General features: G+C 38.9%; 2 protein-coding genes across 4 annotated transcripts; both read right to left on the bottom strand.

Moving 5' to 3' along the window:
* Nucleotides 1-630: 630 nt before the first annotated feature.
* LOC147819166 (uncharacterized) lies at nucleotides 631-2,620 on the bottom strand. 2 transcript variants are annotated; one of them, XM_087173749.1, is made up of 7 exons: nucleotides 2,498-2,620; nucleotides 2,206-2,238; nucleotides 1,883-2,011; nucleotides 1,597-1,773; nucleotides 1,305-1,433; nucleotides 1,131-1,219; nucleotides 631-965 (listed from the first exon to the last, which is right to left on the bottom strand). In XM_087173749.1, exons 1-7 carry the CDS (start codon nucleotides 2,553-2,555, stop codon nucleotides 885-887), a joined length of 696 nt encoding a protein of 231 aa, XP_087029875.1. In that variant the 5' UTR covers nucleotides 2,556-2,620; the 3' UTR covers nucleotides 631-884. The 2 variants fall into 2 exon arrangements, with proteins under 2 accessions (XP_087029875.1, XP_087029876.1); XM_087173750.1 differs by lacking the exon at nucleotides 2,206-2,238 and having other exon boundaries at nucleotides 2,498-2,617.
* Nucleotides 2,621-10,952: 8,332 nt separating this feature from the next.
* LOC147819165 (uncharacterized) lies at nucleotides 10,953-15,743 on the bottom strand. Of its 2 annotated transcripts, none has more exons than XM_087173747.1 (7): nucleotides 15,614-15,743; nucleotides 14,898-14,930; nucleotides 14,325-14,456; nucleotides 13,215-14,237; nucleotides 12,934-13,065; nucleotides 12,769-12,854; nucleotides 10,953-12,652 (listed from the first exon to the last, which is right to left on the bottom strand). In XM_087173747.1, exons 1-7 carry the CDS (start codon nucleotides 15,669-15,671, stop codon nucleotides 12,578-12,580), a joined length of 1,539 nt encoding a protein of 512 aa, XP_087029873.1. In that variant the 5' UTR covers nucleotides 15,672-15,743; the 3' UTR covers nucleotides 10,953-12,577. The 2 variants fall into 2 exon arrangements, with proteins under 2 accessions (XP_087029873.1, XP_087029874.1); XM_087173748.1 differs by having other exon boundaries at nucleotides 12,934-13,062.
* Nucleotides 15,744-15,767: the final 24 nt, after the last annotated feature.

Here is a 15,767-nt window from a genome sequence, read left to right as displayed (position 1 = left end):
GTAGCCAAGGGATATGCAGACAAAATGTACTAGCACGCAAACAATGTTTCTGAATAAAATAAAATGACATCCCACTCTCCAATTGGCTCTAATTAGAGCCAAAGCTCCGTGCAATAGCGACATTCCTTTGCCATTACATTGTAACTGATCTTTGGAGACTCGACGCACAGCTACAGGGCCGCTCCAACCTCTCGGTGACCCCATATGATCTACGTTTACAAAGCTGTGGCGAAACGTGAACCCGAGACTCACTCTGTAGAATTAACTTCAATTGCGCAGCGGGATCGTGGAGAGGAGCTTACAGAGAACACACGCTTCTGATTTGCACCACACATCGCTAAAGTTACATTCGGGGAGGACGTTTCAGATTAGCAGGCTGGCAGCTGGGCAGGTAGAGCATGATCCACGTCTCCGATCATCCCGCAGACGCACAAACGAGTAGAAAGACAGTAAAGAAGGAAGAAAGTCTTTTACAGTAAAGGTTTTTTTTTTTTTGTGCAATTAAATCTCCAGGGTCAAAGGTGGGTGTGGGCTGACAATGCTGGTCTAATTTGAACTATCCGCTCCTGGAGGTTATGCCGGTCCCTGAGGCCATGTGGACCTGTTTCCTCTTTTTGCCTCATAATTAAATTTTTGTCTCATCCTCCTCCCTTGAAGTGCGGGGGTCACAGATCCTACCTAACAACACTGCATTCATGCTGTTTGCAGCAGCCTGTCCTAGAAACACTCACCAGATAGTCCTCATTAGTCCTCTTTTTTTTTTTTTTTTTTATCCTAGGGCTTGAAGTAGGAGGAGTCATTCAACAATTCTCATAATAAGAGTTGTGCAATCTATTTTTTCACTACAGCTGTAACCAAACAGATGCTTTCAATGGCAGATTGTTTTAGGTGGGTTTGATGTGTCTGATCTTCAGGGTGCAACCCTCACAGCTCTGCAGGAAAAGGGCTTGGGCCTGAGATACAAACTGAGAGAACAGACAGAAACCACACACACACACACACACACACACACACACACACAGTAAGTAAGTAAGTAAGTAAGTAAATGGTATACAGTCTAGAATGGATTGATAATTGATTTCTTGTGATACTGTAACTTGATGAAGCTTATTTGCAGATTTTCTACTTACACTGGATAAAGCCTCCACAATCACATCTTCATTTTTCTCCTCACGAATTAAAACTGAGACTTTCAGGTGAACAATTGCTGTTAAGACATCTGAAGGAGAGGAGCGTGCCAATGAAAATATGTACTGTTAACTACATAATTGAATTAGACAAATGTGCCGCTGACTGTAACCTACCTTCATCTGTGCTGATGGGGGATCTGGGGTCTGGCTTTTGCTCTGAAACCGTGGATGTGCTGCCATCTGTTGGTAAATACATGACACTAGTAGTATCCAGACTTGTTCTGGCTTCTCTCAGTGTGGTTCCTGCAACAAGTACAAGACATCACTAACATCACCGCTGAGGATTATTACTAACCCTGCGGACAAACATACATTTGACAAAATCTGGAACACATTTTTAGCAGACAGAATGAATGTGTTTCAGCAAATGTGCAGTTTTGAAAGGATAAAAATCCTAATTACCAACCTGTAGCAGTGGGGACTGTGAATGCTGAAGTCATGCCATCGTCTCTTGGTGTTTCTCTGGTGCTTATTGCTGTAGTATCAGAGGCTGTGGGTGCTGTGGCTGTGCTGCCATCTACTGGTGTAGATGTAGTTCTGCTGTTTGTTGTGCTGAGTCCATTTGGCAGCGCAGTAGTCAAAGCTGCAATCAAGAAGAAAGGTTTGAATGGCACAGCTATTTCCTGAAACTGACTTGCAGATGAATGCTTGAAGCCCTGCACCTTTGATTTATTAAGTTCCCCTTCACTTACATTGTGCACATGTGGAGTTGTAGTCAGGACAGCAGTCCCTGAATACCACACAGGCCTCATCACAGAAACATCCCCTGTAACAGTTGTTATTTTGCCCAGAGCAACACAGCACTGAAGGACCTGCACAGCCTGGGAGACACAGAGTATTGTTATAGAGGTAAAACAATAATTCTTTCATATAATTTGAGGTCTATTAATAAAGTAAGAGCTGTCTTATAAGGCTGTGGGCTCTGTCAAATCAAACTTCGCCACCCAATCTAGGATGAGCCAGCCAATAGTGTGGATGCAGTTTGGAAGGCTGAAGGAGGTGGTGTTGACATTACCTGTTTGGCTGGTATTAGGTGCTGTTGTTTGAGCTATAAAGTGAAAATAGAAATTTACATGATTACATCATTGTTTAGAAAAAACAACATTCACGGTGAGCCCTTGTCCAGGATTATAGTAGAGGCAACTGGTATGGAAGCAACAGTATAGAACGGTGAAAGTAGGCAGTGATGTAGCTTCATCCTAATCTTGGTCTGAGTTGGTAAGGCAGCACAGTATTTTGAGAGGATAATTTCTCAACTTTTCAATTAGTGCTGATAAATGACCTCCATTAAATGCAGTTTTACTTACCATTGTAGAGAGACAGCAAACCCACCAAAAGCAGAAAGTGCAGTGCTAACCAGTCCATGGCTTTGTATGAGTAGGAAGTGTGGCCAGCAGTACCCTACACTACTATCAAGAGTGAGCTCATCCTCTGCCAAAATAAATAAACTACTGTACATTGTTATTTGATTTTTTTTTACTTCCTGTGACAAATTTGCTCCTGTTTCATGGATAGGTAATGATTAACATTGACAGAGAAAGGAGTGAAAAGCTAAAGTTAAGAGAAGGAGAGAGGAGGACAATATGTGATGAACCAGGAGAAGAGTGAAGAGCGGGTGAGAAGAGGACAGAAGAGGAAGTCTGGATTTGAAGAGTGAAGAAGAGAGTAGAAAGGGCAGAGTGAAACAGAAAGGGAGGAAAAGAACGAAGGAAAGAAGAAGAAATGAGGTGTATATATAAAACACACACACACACATATATATATATATGCACTGGTAACAACAGTTGGTTTCATCTCTGCTGTGAACTGGGATCAGAATAACTACTCAGACTCCTGTCTCTTAGCATCTTATCACTTATTGTAATACATTTAAAAGTCAAGTTAAATCTTATCTCTGGTCATTTCCATTGAGTTGTATTGATATAAAACACGGATTCGTACATGCACCGGTAAAACAAGCTGCTGCCACTGCTCCAGTCAGACAAAGTGACAACGAAGTGACATCATCACTGATGACCTGCCTTGATGAGAGGACTGACTGCATTTTCATTTTCATTTTGACTCCAAAAGAGTGTAGTGACATGTAAACTTAAACGCCATGGACTGTGGATGCTGCTTGCTTACTGTATTTGAATATTGTCAGTGTAGAGCTGGTTAAGTCTTTGAAAAATAATTGTCAGCAGCTTTTCAATTTTCATTTCAATATGGTCATAGAATGCCCACATGAGTATGAGAATGAAAATAAAAATGCAAATGGGATTACTTCATTTTCTTTTTAATTTTTACATAAATAATAACGCACACTGTGGGAAGTGGGGTCACATGACTGCTGCTTATATTCATAAAGTCAAGTCCAGTGTAATCCTAGAACACACAATACATTTGCATTGGTCCACAATAGCCATCTATAATGACTTTAATTTAATTATTAATTATTTAAATCATTTAATTAATAATGAATTAATTTATGATTTTAGTCTGTTATTTTTCTGCATCAGATGCTTTGAGGTTGGAACATGTTTATACTCATGGATTGTGCATTTAAAGGAGAATCCAACTCTTTTTAAGAATTCACATTTCTTATTCCTGTGCCCCAGAACAGTTTGGTCAACATTTGTGAACATGCAGCACTCTCCTCTAAAGTTAGAATCCAAAGGGAGAACCTTAAAATGTGCAACGTCATCCCAGTTTGCTCTATAAAATTGAACGATGCCACGAGGCCATAAAATGTTTGTGTAATGTCGTACACCAAACTGAATGTTTCAAATCAAAGTATATATCCAGTTTAAAATCCGCATGAGGCCTGTTAGGAGGTACACTGCACAGCTACTGTAGAATATGGGATTAGCAAGATATCTTATTTCCCCCATTGGCTCAAAGTAATTTCAGTTATATAACTTCAGTAGGAATGAGCAAAACAAGCCATTGACATATTTAGATTATGACATTTGACAATTCATCATTTGCACCCAACAGCTCTTAATGTGGGAGGGTTCAATTAAAAAGAGTAATGCAATTCCTGTATTCCATATTTTCATTTGTCACTTGTGACACTTAATTGATATTTTAATGGAATACACATCCACTGGTACTAAAACAAAGTCAGTGCCCCTTGTGTTTGAGGATTCTCTCTGATTTCTAGCTTTAGCATCAGGTGATGCATGTTTCCAAATACAGGCTTAACTGTCCTTGGGCACAGGAATAACATGTGACATTTAAACATTTAATTTAGTAAAAATTGCTTTCAGATGAATGAACTATATGTTTAGTGTGATTATAATTTATTAACTGAACTTCATACACAGCTGCTGTTTTACCTTCACATACTGCTGCAGTTTATAGATTTCTGCTGCTGCTTATGAACTTTCAACATCCGTTGATTGTTTTTCTGAACTCTTTCAGTACTGTTTCGTAAATGTGTCATCTAATAAAAGAGCATTCATGTAATCGGATTCTATCCTGTATCTAAAAGAAGGGTGAGCATGGGGGAAATAGCAGGAAATTAATAAACGCCATTCATTGTGGCGGAACTAGCGATGGGTCGAGTGTGGCACGTGTGGTGTACTTCAGGCTCGGTTGTGGGTTGTTGGACTCGGATCACCAGTCGTACTGCATTTCTTATCGTGGGATCTCTCGCCCAGACTCGGCCAAGTTTTTCCCAGAATAATATGAATGACAACAGCATAAAAAAAAAAAGTTAACTGGGGAACAAAGAGATGCAGCAAGTTTTCATACATACTCTTTTGGAGCTTGTTTGACTATTTATGTTTGAACACTTTTAGGACTCTTACGTTTGGACATTCATTTCCTGTTTTATTTTTATATAATTTCCCCTTATGTGTCTTGTGGTTACTTAATTTACTTTACCACTTTACTTCCTTTCTTTGTCCTACTTCCCTCCTTGCTGATTGTCTGCCCCGCCCTAATGTGTTTCACCTGTGTTCAATTAAACTTGCCTCCCCTGAGTCTGCCGCAGTAAACCGAAGCCTCAGTGTACAGTCCTCGGTTTGTCTCTTCATTACGCCGGTTTTGGAACAACCCCAGACCTCAGCAAAGCAGGAAACTTCACCCACCCTGTTTGCACGTAGAAATCAAATGCCCTGTACCTGAGGTAAGTCCAACGGCATTGTAGGTTTTGAGTTTACTTTCTCAGCAAAGTATTTCCTGCAAAGGTTCAAATTCTTGATGGTTCATGTGAACAGTACGTTGGTGATTGTATGTTATATTCAAAGCATACACTTAGACCTTTAGTAATTACTGTAAAATAAATCAAAATGTTTTCAATGCATCACATGTTAATATCAGTAAAATTAGGCTCAATATTTTTATTTTAACTTGCGTGTAAAAATTGAGTAGTCAATGTGGGCAAAGAACATGTCTGGAATTTGTTTGGGGGAAAAGCACTATTCATTTTTATTAGGAAATAACTAATCAATTGTTTTGTTTTCTATGCAGAGAAATTTGGTGTGCAGCAAACATTTTGAAGACATCTCAAACTGTTGTTTACTTTTAAATGTCACCTCTGGTGGTTGTGCTTGGACAAATGTTAAGTAAAAGTGAATGTTTCCGAATATTGTATTGTGAAGGGCTGCTTAAGGGTGCAATGTGTAAGATCTGGACAGAATTTTACTTTAAAATGTTAAAAAAAGAAAGAACTAACACTAGCATCAGTGTGTGAAGGAGCCACAGTGATGATGTAATGACCCAGACATTTCTTGTATTTCAGAGATATCTACTGAGATTGGAATGCTAACCAGCTAGGAATGCTGGAATGCTAACCAGCTAGCCCCAACTCGTCCAGTGTTGTAATACCACTTTGTGACACTAGATGCTGTGAGTCAGTGTAGTGTTTAGTCTGCCCTCAGTCCCACGAAGAACCGCTTCCTCCAGAGCCTCAGGATCTAAGGCGAGAGAGATGAAGATAACAACCACCTACCCTCGAATTGTTCTCTGCTATGTGAGTGGATTGTCCAGTCAGATTCAGGTGCAACAATAGGGTCAAAATTCTACTTGTAACATCAGTGTCACACACTTTGTGGGAATCTGAGCACCAAATTTGACAGTTTTCTGCTTTGTTTCTACACAGATTTTGACAAAAGCACTTCATCTTTCAGTGTCTTTATGTTACCTCACCACTGATATAATTTCTTCAGTTTGTCAGTCTCATTTTCTTGCAGTATATGCTAAATGAGGTTTAAATGGATGTTAAGTCCTTAGAATGCTTCAAAAACATTTCATAGGCGAGAGCTGCTTAAAATGTCCTTGTTTGCCCTGCGAGGGAAAGTCATTTTATTTAATACAATTGTGTTTTCATAGGGATATCAGAATCCAACTCAGACCTGTACCAGACATTATCGTCTCCCACAACCAGCAAGAAATGGTAAGTCATGCACATGATTCCATCCCATACGTACATAGGCTCAAATTAGGGTCAAAATGTTTTTGAGCTTGTAAAGTGATGTTCACAAACAATCCAAATGTTTGCAGTTCTAAATCAACACTTGTGTACCTGTAAAATGAATATGCATGAGAAATTCAAGTTTGTGCATGTGGAAAAATTGTGCTATTGTTCTGTGTTTGGGGGCAAGCTAGCTGCCTCCCCTGGCAGCTAGCTTTCAGGGGATAAGCTAGTCACTACATGTAATCCCTGATAATATTTCAGTTATATGGTTGTGTATGTGCCATTGAAATGTTAATTGTTTCTGTATGTTATGGCAGTGGTTTATGTGTGCGGAAGGGCAGTTGCACCGTTATTGAACTTTATTAAAAGCTGTGTAGGTCACCTCAGAAATAGGTGTGAGCCAAGATATTGTTAGTCCTGATGTTCTGATAGTCATAAAGACTGTATTCTCATTTATTCATTTGTGTTGTTTATCATCACATTACTCTTGCACTGTATGTAGGTCATATTGTTTTATTATGTCTTATTCTTTTGTACATATTCTGTTTCTTTTATATAGAAACCACACCTTCATGTAGGGGTATCATAACCTGCAATAAATGAGTGGCATGGTCATCAGCGTGTGTGCTAGCATTGTACATTGAATAAATTAAATGATTTCAACATAAGACTGCAAAATAACAAAATGTAAAAAGTCACTGAATATGCCTCTGCCTCCCCAGCAGCTGTTGTGGATCAGTGTTTGCTCATATTTATTTCTGGTAAAGTAATTAATCGCACTCGAATCGCCTTGTGATAAAGAACAGAAAGTTAACATTATTCAGCTGCTAAATTATGTTTGTTTTCCATTGTTCCAAATATTAGCCGACGGTACCAGCGATGGAAAGAGGATATGAGGAGTTCTGATAACCAACAACCAGGAACATGTGCAGCTGTATGACACAGATTTTGGCCACTACACCTCCATGAAAGACAGGAGACTGGATGTCCATGTCGAACAATGTGAGTCAAATATGTTAATTACTCTGTCTCTTGCTAGCGGCTTTATTTTCTCTCCAGATGGCTTTCTGTCTGTTCTTAACTCCTTGTGTGTATAGTTGTTATAATTGTCATAATATCTGCTATGCTTGTGGGAATTAATTCATCCTTAAGTTGTACTGTAAATGAGTTATCAAAGTAATACTCCAGGCTTTGTGGGCTATTTATTTATATATCCTAAGCACATAGATAAGAATAAGTCATGTATTTGATACGTGCATTGAGACATTTTAACGTGGACAAACTGTTACATCAGTCATAGTCCACTATGTAGCAGTGACATAAAAAATGGATGTTTTGTCACAGGATTTATTTTTTTATTTTTTTATTTTTTCAAATTTGAATTTTTGATCTAACTTCAGGATAGATGGCCATAATGACCAGCCTTTAGCTATGGAGACTGGATGCTGAATTTGTGAAGCCATCTGTGCTCATGTTCAATAGTGCAAACAATGTAGATGTTGTGCTGGGTCTACTTGGCAGTGAAGTAGTAGAATTTGTAATCATGAAAGATCTACGCAATAAATTTTAAAACTTATTTCAAAACCTCAAAGTCAAACCTGACTTATACTAAACATACACGTCAAATGATAGAATTGCTGTAGCCCTCATCTTTTACTTGTGTTGTGAGCAGGTCAACCTGTTGTCAGGACAGAAGTCATTTAATTTCAAACAGATCAACACATTATGATATATGTGCAGCACGGGGCTAGTAGACTTAATACAACAATTTCATGATGACTTAAACGATGGACAGGAATATGGTGATCCAGATTGATAGGACAGCAAGTGCCAAAAAGATATACCTTGTGAACTAGACCATAGACTATACTGTCATTTTAAGAGATGGTTGACCTGGACTCTGTGGATATGTTGCCATCTGCTGCTAAAAATGCAACACTACCTACTGATTTCTGTCAGTGTGATCCCTGCTATGAGAACAAGGAAAATGTAACAATTCTTTAGTGTTATTGGAGTAGTGGCAGTAAGAGCCTAAGGGGGAAAAAAGAAAAAGACTTCCTGAATCACCGTGAATCATTGTTAACTCAGAATCTGATGGACAAATACCTTTTACAAAGATGGGTAACATTTTCAGCAGTGACATGAACCTTGAAGATGTAGCTTTTGTGAAGGTAAAAGTGAATTTTTGAACAAGCTGTGGATGATGAAATTGTGTTTCCATTTAGTGGTGTAGGTGTAGTACTTCTGTTTGCTATGCCGGGTGGTCTTGTAGCAGTCACTGTGGATAATAAAGCTATGCTGCCATTGACTAGTGTGGGTGTAGTACTAGTGTTTGTAATGCTGAGTGGTGTAGTTGAAGGGACTGGGGTCATAGAAGTTGTGCTCGCATTCACTAGTACAGATGCTGCTGTGGTGCTTGTGGTGTTGGATGCTGTAGGGGCCATGACAAGACTGTGGACACTGAGGCCGAGTTCCCATCTACTCGTGTAGTTGTAGTGGAGCTGTTGGTTTCAGCTCTAGGATCCAAAAACAGTGGATGCTGAAGTGGTGCTCGAAGCCATTCATTTTAGATGTCGCATTGCTGCTTGTTGTGTTGGATGATTTAGTAGCAGGGACTTTTTGAGTTTTGTGTATCTGTGTTGCCATGTGATTTGCATTGTTAATGAGTATGTCACCACCTAAATGCATCGCTAGTTTCACGTCTGATATATATCATCACAAGGGATGTTGCAGATTATATATTGTGAGTAGGGTTTTTAAATGTCTTAATAAAGCTGATGTTGTAATCGTATTCCTGATCTCCATAAACATGTTCTGTTGGCGTGAGCATTCAAACATGATTTCTTACCCCACAACTTGTCTTTCAAAGATATTATTTTTGGTTTCTCTGTGATAGTAAGGGACCAATTTCATTTCAATAATTTAATTTAATCTATAATTAGAAAACTATTGAAACTATTCAGATTTGTAATATGTATTGCATATTTATCTAGGTTTACCATCTCTCCTGTCAGTTAATTTGTCTTCATCTATTTTCTTTTTCAATTCTTATTTGTTCTAATGGACTGAATGATTTAATGTGTCTTGCTGTTTTCTATTGTCATCACTTGATGGCACTGTTGCATTGTTTGCGCCAGTGGGGAGAATCAATACGTCCTCCAGTGTCAGTCTGACTGACCCATCCTCCACACACAGCACAGCATCTCCACCTGCAATGTAAAAGCTGTGATCTATGTCAATAAAATGTTTCAAGGCAAATGTTTTTCATACTGTAAACAAAGCAGAAAAAATGATTACAGAATAAATCTGTCAATCTAAAAAACAAAACAACCCCTTCAATTAAATGGAGGCACAACGTCTAAAATAATTATTTAACACTGGACCTTGGAAGCTGCGAAAGCATCTGCTCAAAAGTGGACATTTAAATGGTGAATTTGTAATGTCAAAGGCTGGTGCAGACACTGTAAGACTGTATTTTGCTTTGGTTGATGCAAAGAAACTACATTACACACGACATTACTTTGAGTGTTGCTCTATCTATACTGTACTTATAGCCACTCATGTCATGAAACACTACATTATAATATGTGCCAACAGCTGGACTGCTACTGACTGTTTTTCTTGGTGTTTTTTTTTTTTTTTTGTGCATGTTAGATTTTGTGCACACCTCAAACCAGTTTCCTTACATGCCCTACACTTTTATTATGGACCACAGTATAGAACTCCCTGTGACTCTGGTTTAATCTACCCTGTGTACGTCTTATTTCATGTAATTGTGTCTGTCGATAAACCCAGCTACAGCACACAGTGAAGAAACTAATTAAGTTCTCCATTTGCTTAATATGATACTGTAATCTATATTGTACATCAGTTGAATTGATCTTCTCTGCTCTGTGTAGTTATACTTTTCATGTAGTAGGAATACTTGCATAATTAGTGCATGTTAGACTTACCCTTGATGTTTCAGACACCACATCTGTTCTCAGATATTGAAAAGTTTCCACAAGCACATAGGAATGGTAAATATGCTGGCACTGTAACAAACATATGCAACTGTGAATAATGTAGTCATAGTAATTTCCTCAACTTACATTCAAGTGGAGGAGTCAAGCATTTTTTTTGCCTCTGCATATTTTTATAGTGACTCAGCCACAGAAAACCAGGGGAGATCAGGAGAAACTAGATTAATTGAAAACTGCTTTGTAAACTGTGTATAAAGAGACAGTCATTGCGTTAAGTAGACCTGTGACATGAAAACAGATTGGCATCAGACAAATAGATCCACCTCAACCCAACCAATTCCAGGCTTGATAGACTCTTCACAGCATACACCAAAAAAAAGCAAATGCTTGTTCAAAGTATGGCAGTGGATATGATTTTTAATTACAGACTCAGGGACACGCACTAAACAAGCTCACAAAAAATGGGTCAATCCAGTAAACAGAAAAGGTAACATTTTTAAAAGTTTGTATGTTACCGATAACAAGAAAATAATACAAGGATAATACAGCCTTTTGCTTTGTTTTTACTTTGTTGTACATGTGATGGTTCTTCTGGATCATCCCCAGATGGAGCGCAGCAATTTTCATGAAAACATTTCAGACATTGTCATTGACACTGTTTTTGCACTAAACCCTCTGTTGTCGTCGTCGTCATCATCATGTGCTTTGTCAAGAGTTGTTAAAGCGTGCATAGCCTTTACATAACACATTTGAATACAATATTTAACTCACCACTGTAGAGAAGTAAACCCACTAGGACCACCACAGAGTAAAATGCATGACTTTGTATGGTTAACGGTGGCACACTTCTGACGTACATGATCCCAGTTAAAAAATAAATTGAATACCTTCTCCATTACAAGAGATCCCAACAATGTTTTATTTCCTTAGCGAGTCACCAATGGGTTATGCCTACAGCCTGCAGACATTTAAGGAATGCTGTAGTAGTTCCAGTGAATAGATTAAAGGTGACACACATTTAATCACATCAAATTATTTAACACAGTGAGGATTAAGCAGGACACCTGCCCATCAACTGGCATTAAAATTACATTATTTTTGGACACAATATGATCAGACAGACTCTCTGTAGAATGAACTCCTGTGGGACTGTGGAGATGAGCTGCAAAAGAACACACTTTTGTTCTGCACCACACAACTTCTTCCCTAATCTACCATTTTTAATTGAAGTGTTGTATTCACCATTTGTAGACACCATCCAACCAGACAGCACCACCTTTTATCATGTTTTTGGCTGCACAACAGATAGTGATGATGAATGTGGTTCTCTAATGGTTTATCTAGATTTAAAGGTATCATATGTATCTTTTCTACATTAAACGTCTAAAAACAACTAGACTTACTAGTGGATTTTTGTTGAGTTGTGTACCTACATTACCCCAAAGGTTTCCATCAATTTTCATACCTAGTAATTTTAATCAAGGTAATGATTTGCTTCATTTGGTCGCCTGTTGGTGTCATATCTCCTTCATGCTTGCATCAGCATTGTGGTTGTCTGCCAGAAGCAGTCAAATTTGACTTTTTAAATCCAGTTTTAAGATACATTTTTACAATACCTTTTTTTTTTTTTTTTTTTTTTTTTTTTTTTTTTTTTTAAGATCTTGGTCATTTTTAACTATATTTTAGCCGGATGAAGGACTTAAGTCATTGGGCGTCTTGATCTTAAGTTATCAGAAAAACGCTGAGAAAATGTTGCAGCAGTTCAGCTCTCGGCTCCACTTGATGTCCTGTGCCCACCGAACATTGACTCAGACACTGATTTTTAGTGTGAAACTGCTTTTTAGTCTTTTTTTTTTTTTTCTTTTCGCTAGATTTAATCATCGGGTTCATTTTTTTTTTTGGAAAGGAGACCTCTGTATATAAATCACCTCCCGTTAAAAACTTTCTGAACGATTGACAGTGAAGGAATCTTAAATCCCTTAATCCCCAAGATCCCACTGCTGGTTGTCTGGCTGAAGCATTTCTCAGGTGGATTTGATGTGTCTGATGGTTAAAGTGCAGCCTTTACAGTATTGCTGGAGAAAGGCCTGGGACAGAAACTGTATGAAAGAAGACACTCATTGATTAGCAATAAATGTGTGTATAATGTAAGTGTTTTTTTTTTTCTTTTTTTTTTTTTTTTTTGATACTGCAACATAAAGGTTATTGTACTTGCATTAGATACAGCCTTTGAAATCACATCTTCATTTTCCTCATGGGCTAAAGCAGAAGCTTTTAGGTGAATAGTCAGGGTTTGGTAATCTAAAAAAAAAAAAGTCATTTATCATGCAGATTGGTAACTGCATCATTGAAGTGCTAAAGTCCATGTAACTGACCATACCTTCATTTGAGCTGGGTGTGGTCTGGGAAGCTGTGTTTTTGTTAGAAACTCCAACTTTGCTTCCATCTGCTGGTGAAGATGTGACACTACGAGCACCCAGAGTCATCCTGGTTTCTGTCACTGTTGTTCCTGCTGGGAGTACAAGGAAACTGTTAAATGTCTGAGGTGTTACCATGCCAAAGGAAACGAGTAATCAACTGAGTATCATTGTTGGCCCAAATTCAAACAATATAATAGAATTTATAGATATTATCACTTATAGCTTGATCGTAATGACCAACCTGTAGCTTTAGAGACTGTGGTTGAGTGGCCATCTGCTGGCGTAGATGTAGCACTGCTGCTTTTTTGACTGGTTGCTGCAGTAGAAGACACTACGTACTTTGAGGTTGTGCTCACCTCCATTAGTGCAGATATAGTACTGCTGCTTTTTGATTTGGGTGCTGTTGTTGAAGAGATGGTGGAAGGTGACGATGTGGTGATATCTGTCTGTGTAGGTGTACTGCTGCTTTTTGTGCTGGGTGCTGTAGTAAGAGAGACAGGGTATTCTGAATCTGAGCTAATATCTGCTGCTGTAGAGGTAGTACTGCTGTTTGTTGTACTGGGTGCTGTAGTAAGAGACACAGGGTATTCTGAATCTGAGGTAGTACTGCTGTTTGTTGTACTGGGTGCTATAGTAGCAGAGATTGCAGATGAAGCATCTCTTGGTGTAGGTATACTACTGTTTGTTGTATCAGAGAGTGTGGATACGGTAGTTGTGCTGATATTCAGCATCAAGGTTGTATTGCTGTTGGTTGTGCTGTGTGCTGCAGTAGTAGAGACTGCTAATAGGGATGTTGTGCTCATATTTGCTAGTGCAGATGGTGTATTGCCGCTTTGTGTGCTGTGTGCTGTCGGAATGGGGACTAATGAAATTGTGCTGTTATCTGCTGGTGAAGATGTACTGCTGCCTGTTAGGATGGTTACTGTAGTAACAGAGACTGTGGATGCCGGAGTTGTGTTCGCATCCAGCAGTGTGGATGTCGTAGAGGTGCCTTTTATATTGGGTGTTGTAGTATTAGAGACCGTGGATGCTGAAGTTGTTGTGACATCTGCTAATGTAGGGGTAGTATTGCTGTTTGTTTTGCTTGGTGCTGTTGTTCCAGAGACTAATAAAGTTGTGCTGTTATCTGCTGGTCTAGATGTTGTACTGCTGCTTTTTGTATTGGGTGCTGTTAGTGAAGAGACCGTGGAAGGCAAAGTTGCCATTGTAGATGTAGTACTGCTGTTTAATGTGCTGGATATGCTTGGCAGTGCGGTGGTCAAAGCTGTAGAAGACAAAGATTTGCATTATAAATGTTATACACTAAATGCTTGAAAATGTATTCTAATTTTTTGCGTTCACTCTAACTTACATGTGCAGGTTGACCTGTAGTCAGCACAGCAGTCGTTGGTTGTGATGCAAAACTCGTCACAGAAACACTGAATCAACCTTGAACAAGTGTTGTTTTTACCAGAGCAGCACAGCACTGGTGGACCTGCACAGCCTGGAGCACACACGACATAGCTGTTGGAGTGAAACTACAAGATCTACACTGCACACAGTCACGTGTTATTTTAAGATCACTCTGGTCACTTACAATATCATGATTATTTACCAAACCGCAATGAAGAAAATGACTAACACATCTTGTTCTACAGCAGGTGGTGTAGATATTTAATTGTAGTTGTAGCTGAGAGTCTCCAGATTGAGGAGTCTGAGAGGTATTTTGTGGCTGCCCAGCAGAGCAGTCAGGGTCTGGGGACAGGTTGGCAAGCATCATTCCAAATTAGGATGAGAGTGGTAGAAATGTTTGATGCTTCTCGGGTGGATGGAGCTGAGCTAAGTGAGCGGAATGTTGCTAGTCATTGCAGGGTGGAGAGATGGAGGCAGAATATGTTGCAGTAGAGGAGTGTGGGAACAGGGAGGGTTGTATTGTGGATGTTACCTGTTAGGCTGGAAGTGGGAACCGCTATTTGAGCTAGAAATTTAAAAGGGACAGTGACAACATCATTTCATTAGAATTCAAGAAAAACATTTTTGAGCATTGTCATGGATGAATTGTCTGGTACAGCATAAGTGGGCAATAATGCATTTTAGTCTTGCTTGTAAGATGTGAAACAGATTTCAGACAACTACATCCACTCCACTACAACAGTAAGTTAACAGTAAATTTAGGCTCCAGGTTTGATGAAAGATTAAGAATAGACACTTAAAAAGGCAAATACTCGTTCAAGGACTGAGCTCTTTGTGTGGACAATGACGCACGGTATATAATATCCATATCCATTTTTCACACTGAAGTCAGTACAATTAGCACTGATAAATGACCCCTCACCAAAATGCAACATGGTGACAGGTGGATGCTGTTTACTTTGTCTCTAATAAACTCAAGTCAGTGATTTGACAACCTGGTCCAGCAGGGGCAATTTTTTTTGACAGAGACACACTTGTGAGCATTGGATTATTTACCCTTATTTTTTGTAATAATCTAGTCAACTGAGTCATTTAGTATTTAAATGATCTAATCAAAGATCAATAGTCAAATCATTGTTAAACTTCAACAGTTTGTTTGCTGTATCTTAATTATACCTGTTTGCTTTATGAGAAAAATTTGAAGATATCATGACTTTACCACATTAACACAAGTGATGTTTTACTCACCATTATTGAGAGCTGGCAACACCAACAGGAGAAAGACGCACAGTGAAAAGTAATCCATGACCCTGTGTGGCTGCTGACTGTAGCCAAGGCTTATTTATGCATGTGTATGAGCATTGACTTGACTCTTGACAAGAGACTGATCGCATTGTTTGAC

The sequence above is a fragment of the Seriola lalandi genome, unplaced genomic scaffold (assembly GCF_002814215.2).
Source record: "Seriola lalandi dorsalis isolate HSWRI2012SDOR001 ecotype SW California unplaced genomic scaffold, Sedor1 jcf7180002054277, whole genome shotgun sequence".
Taxonomy (NCBI): Eukaryota; Metazoa; Chordata; class Actinopteri; order Carangiformes; family Carangidae; genus Seriola; species Seriola lalandi.
This window is presented reverse-complemented; position numbering and strand designations above follow the sequence as displayed.

Coding starts and splice junctions, on each gene's coding strand:
- LOC147819166 (XM_087173749.1), bottom strand. CDS start 2,555: ATGGACTGGTTAGCACTGCACTTTCTGCTTTTGGTGGGTTTGCTGTCT. Junction 2,239..2,497: donor TTTGCTGTCTCTCTACAATG/GTAAGTAAAACT, acceptor TTCACTTTATAG/CTCAAACAACAGCACCTAAT. Junction 966..1,130: donor TTGTGGAGGCTTTATCCAGT/GTAAGTAGAAAA, acceptor CTGTTCTCTCAG/TTTGTATCTCAGGCCCAAGC.
- LOC147819165 (XM_087173747.1), bottom strand. CDS start 15,671: ATGGATTACTTTTCACTGTGCGTCTTTCTCCTGTTGGTGTTGCCAGCT. Junction 14,457..14,897: donor TCCCACTTCCAGCCTAACAG/GTAACATCCACA, acceptor TGTGTGCTCCAG/GCTGTGCAGGTCCACCAGTG. Junction 14,238..14,324: donor CTACAGGTCAACCTGCACAT/GTAAGTTAGAGT, acceptor TGTCTTCTACAG/CTTTGACCACCGCACTGCCA.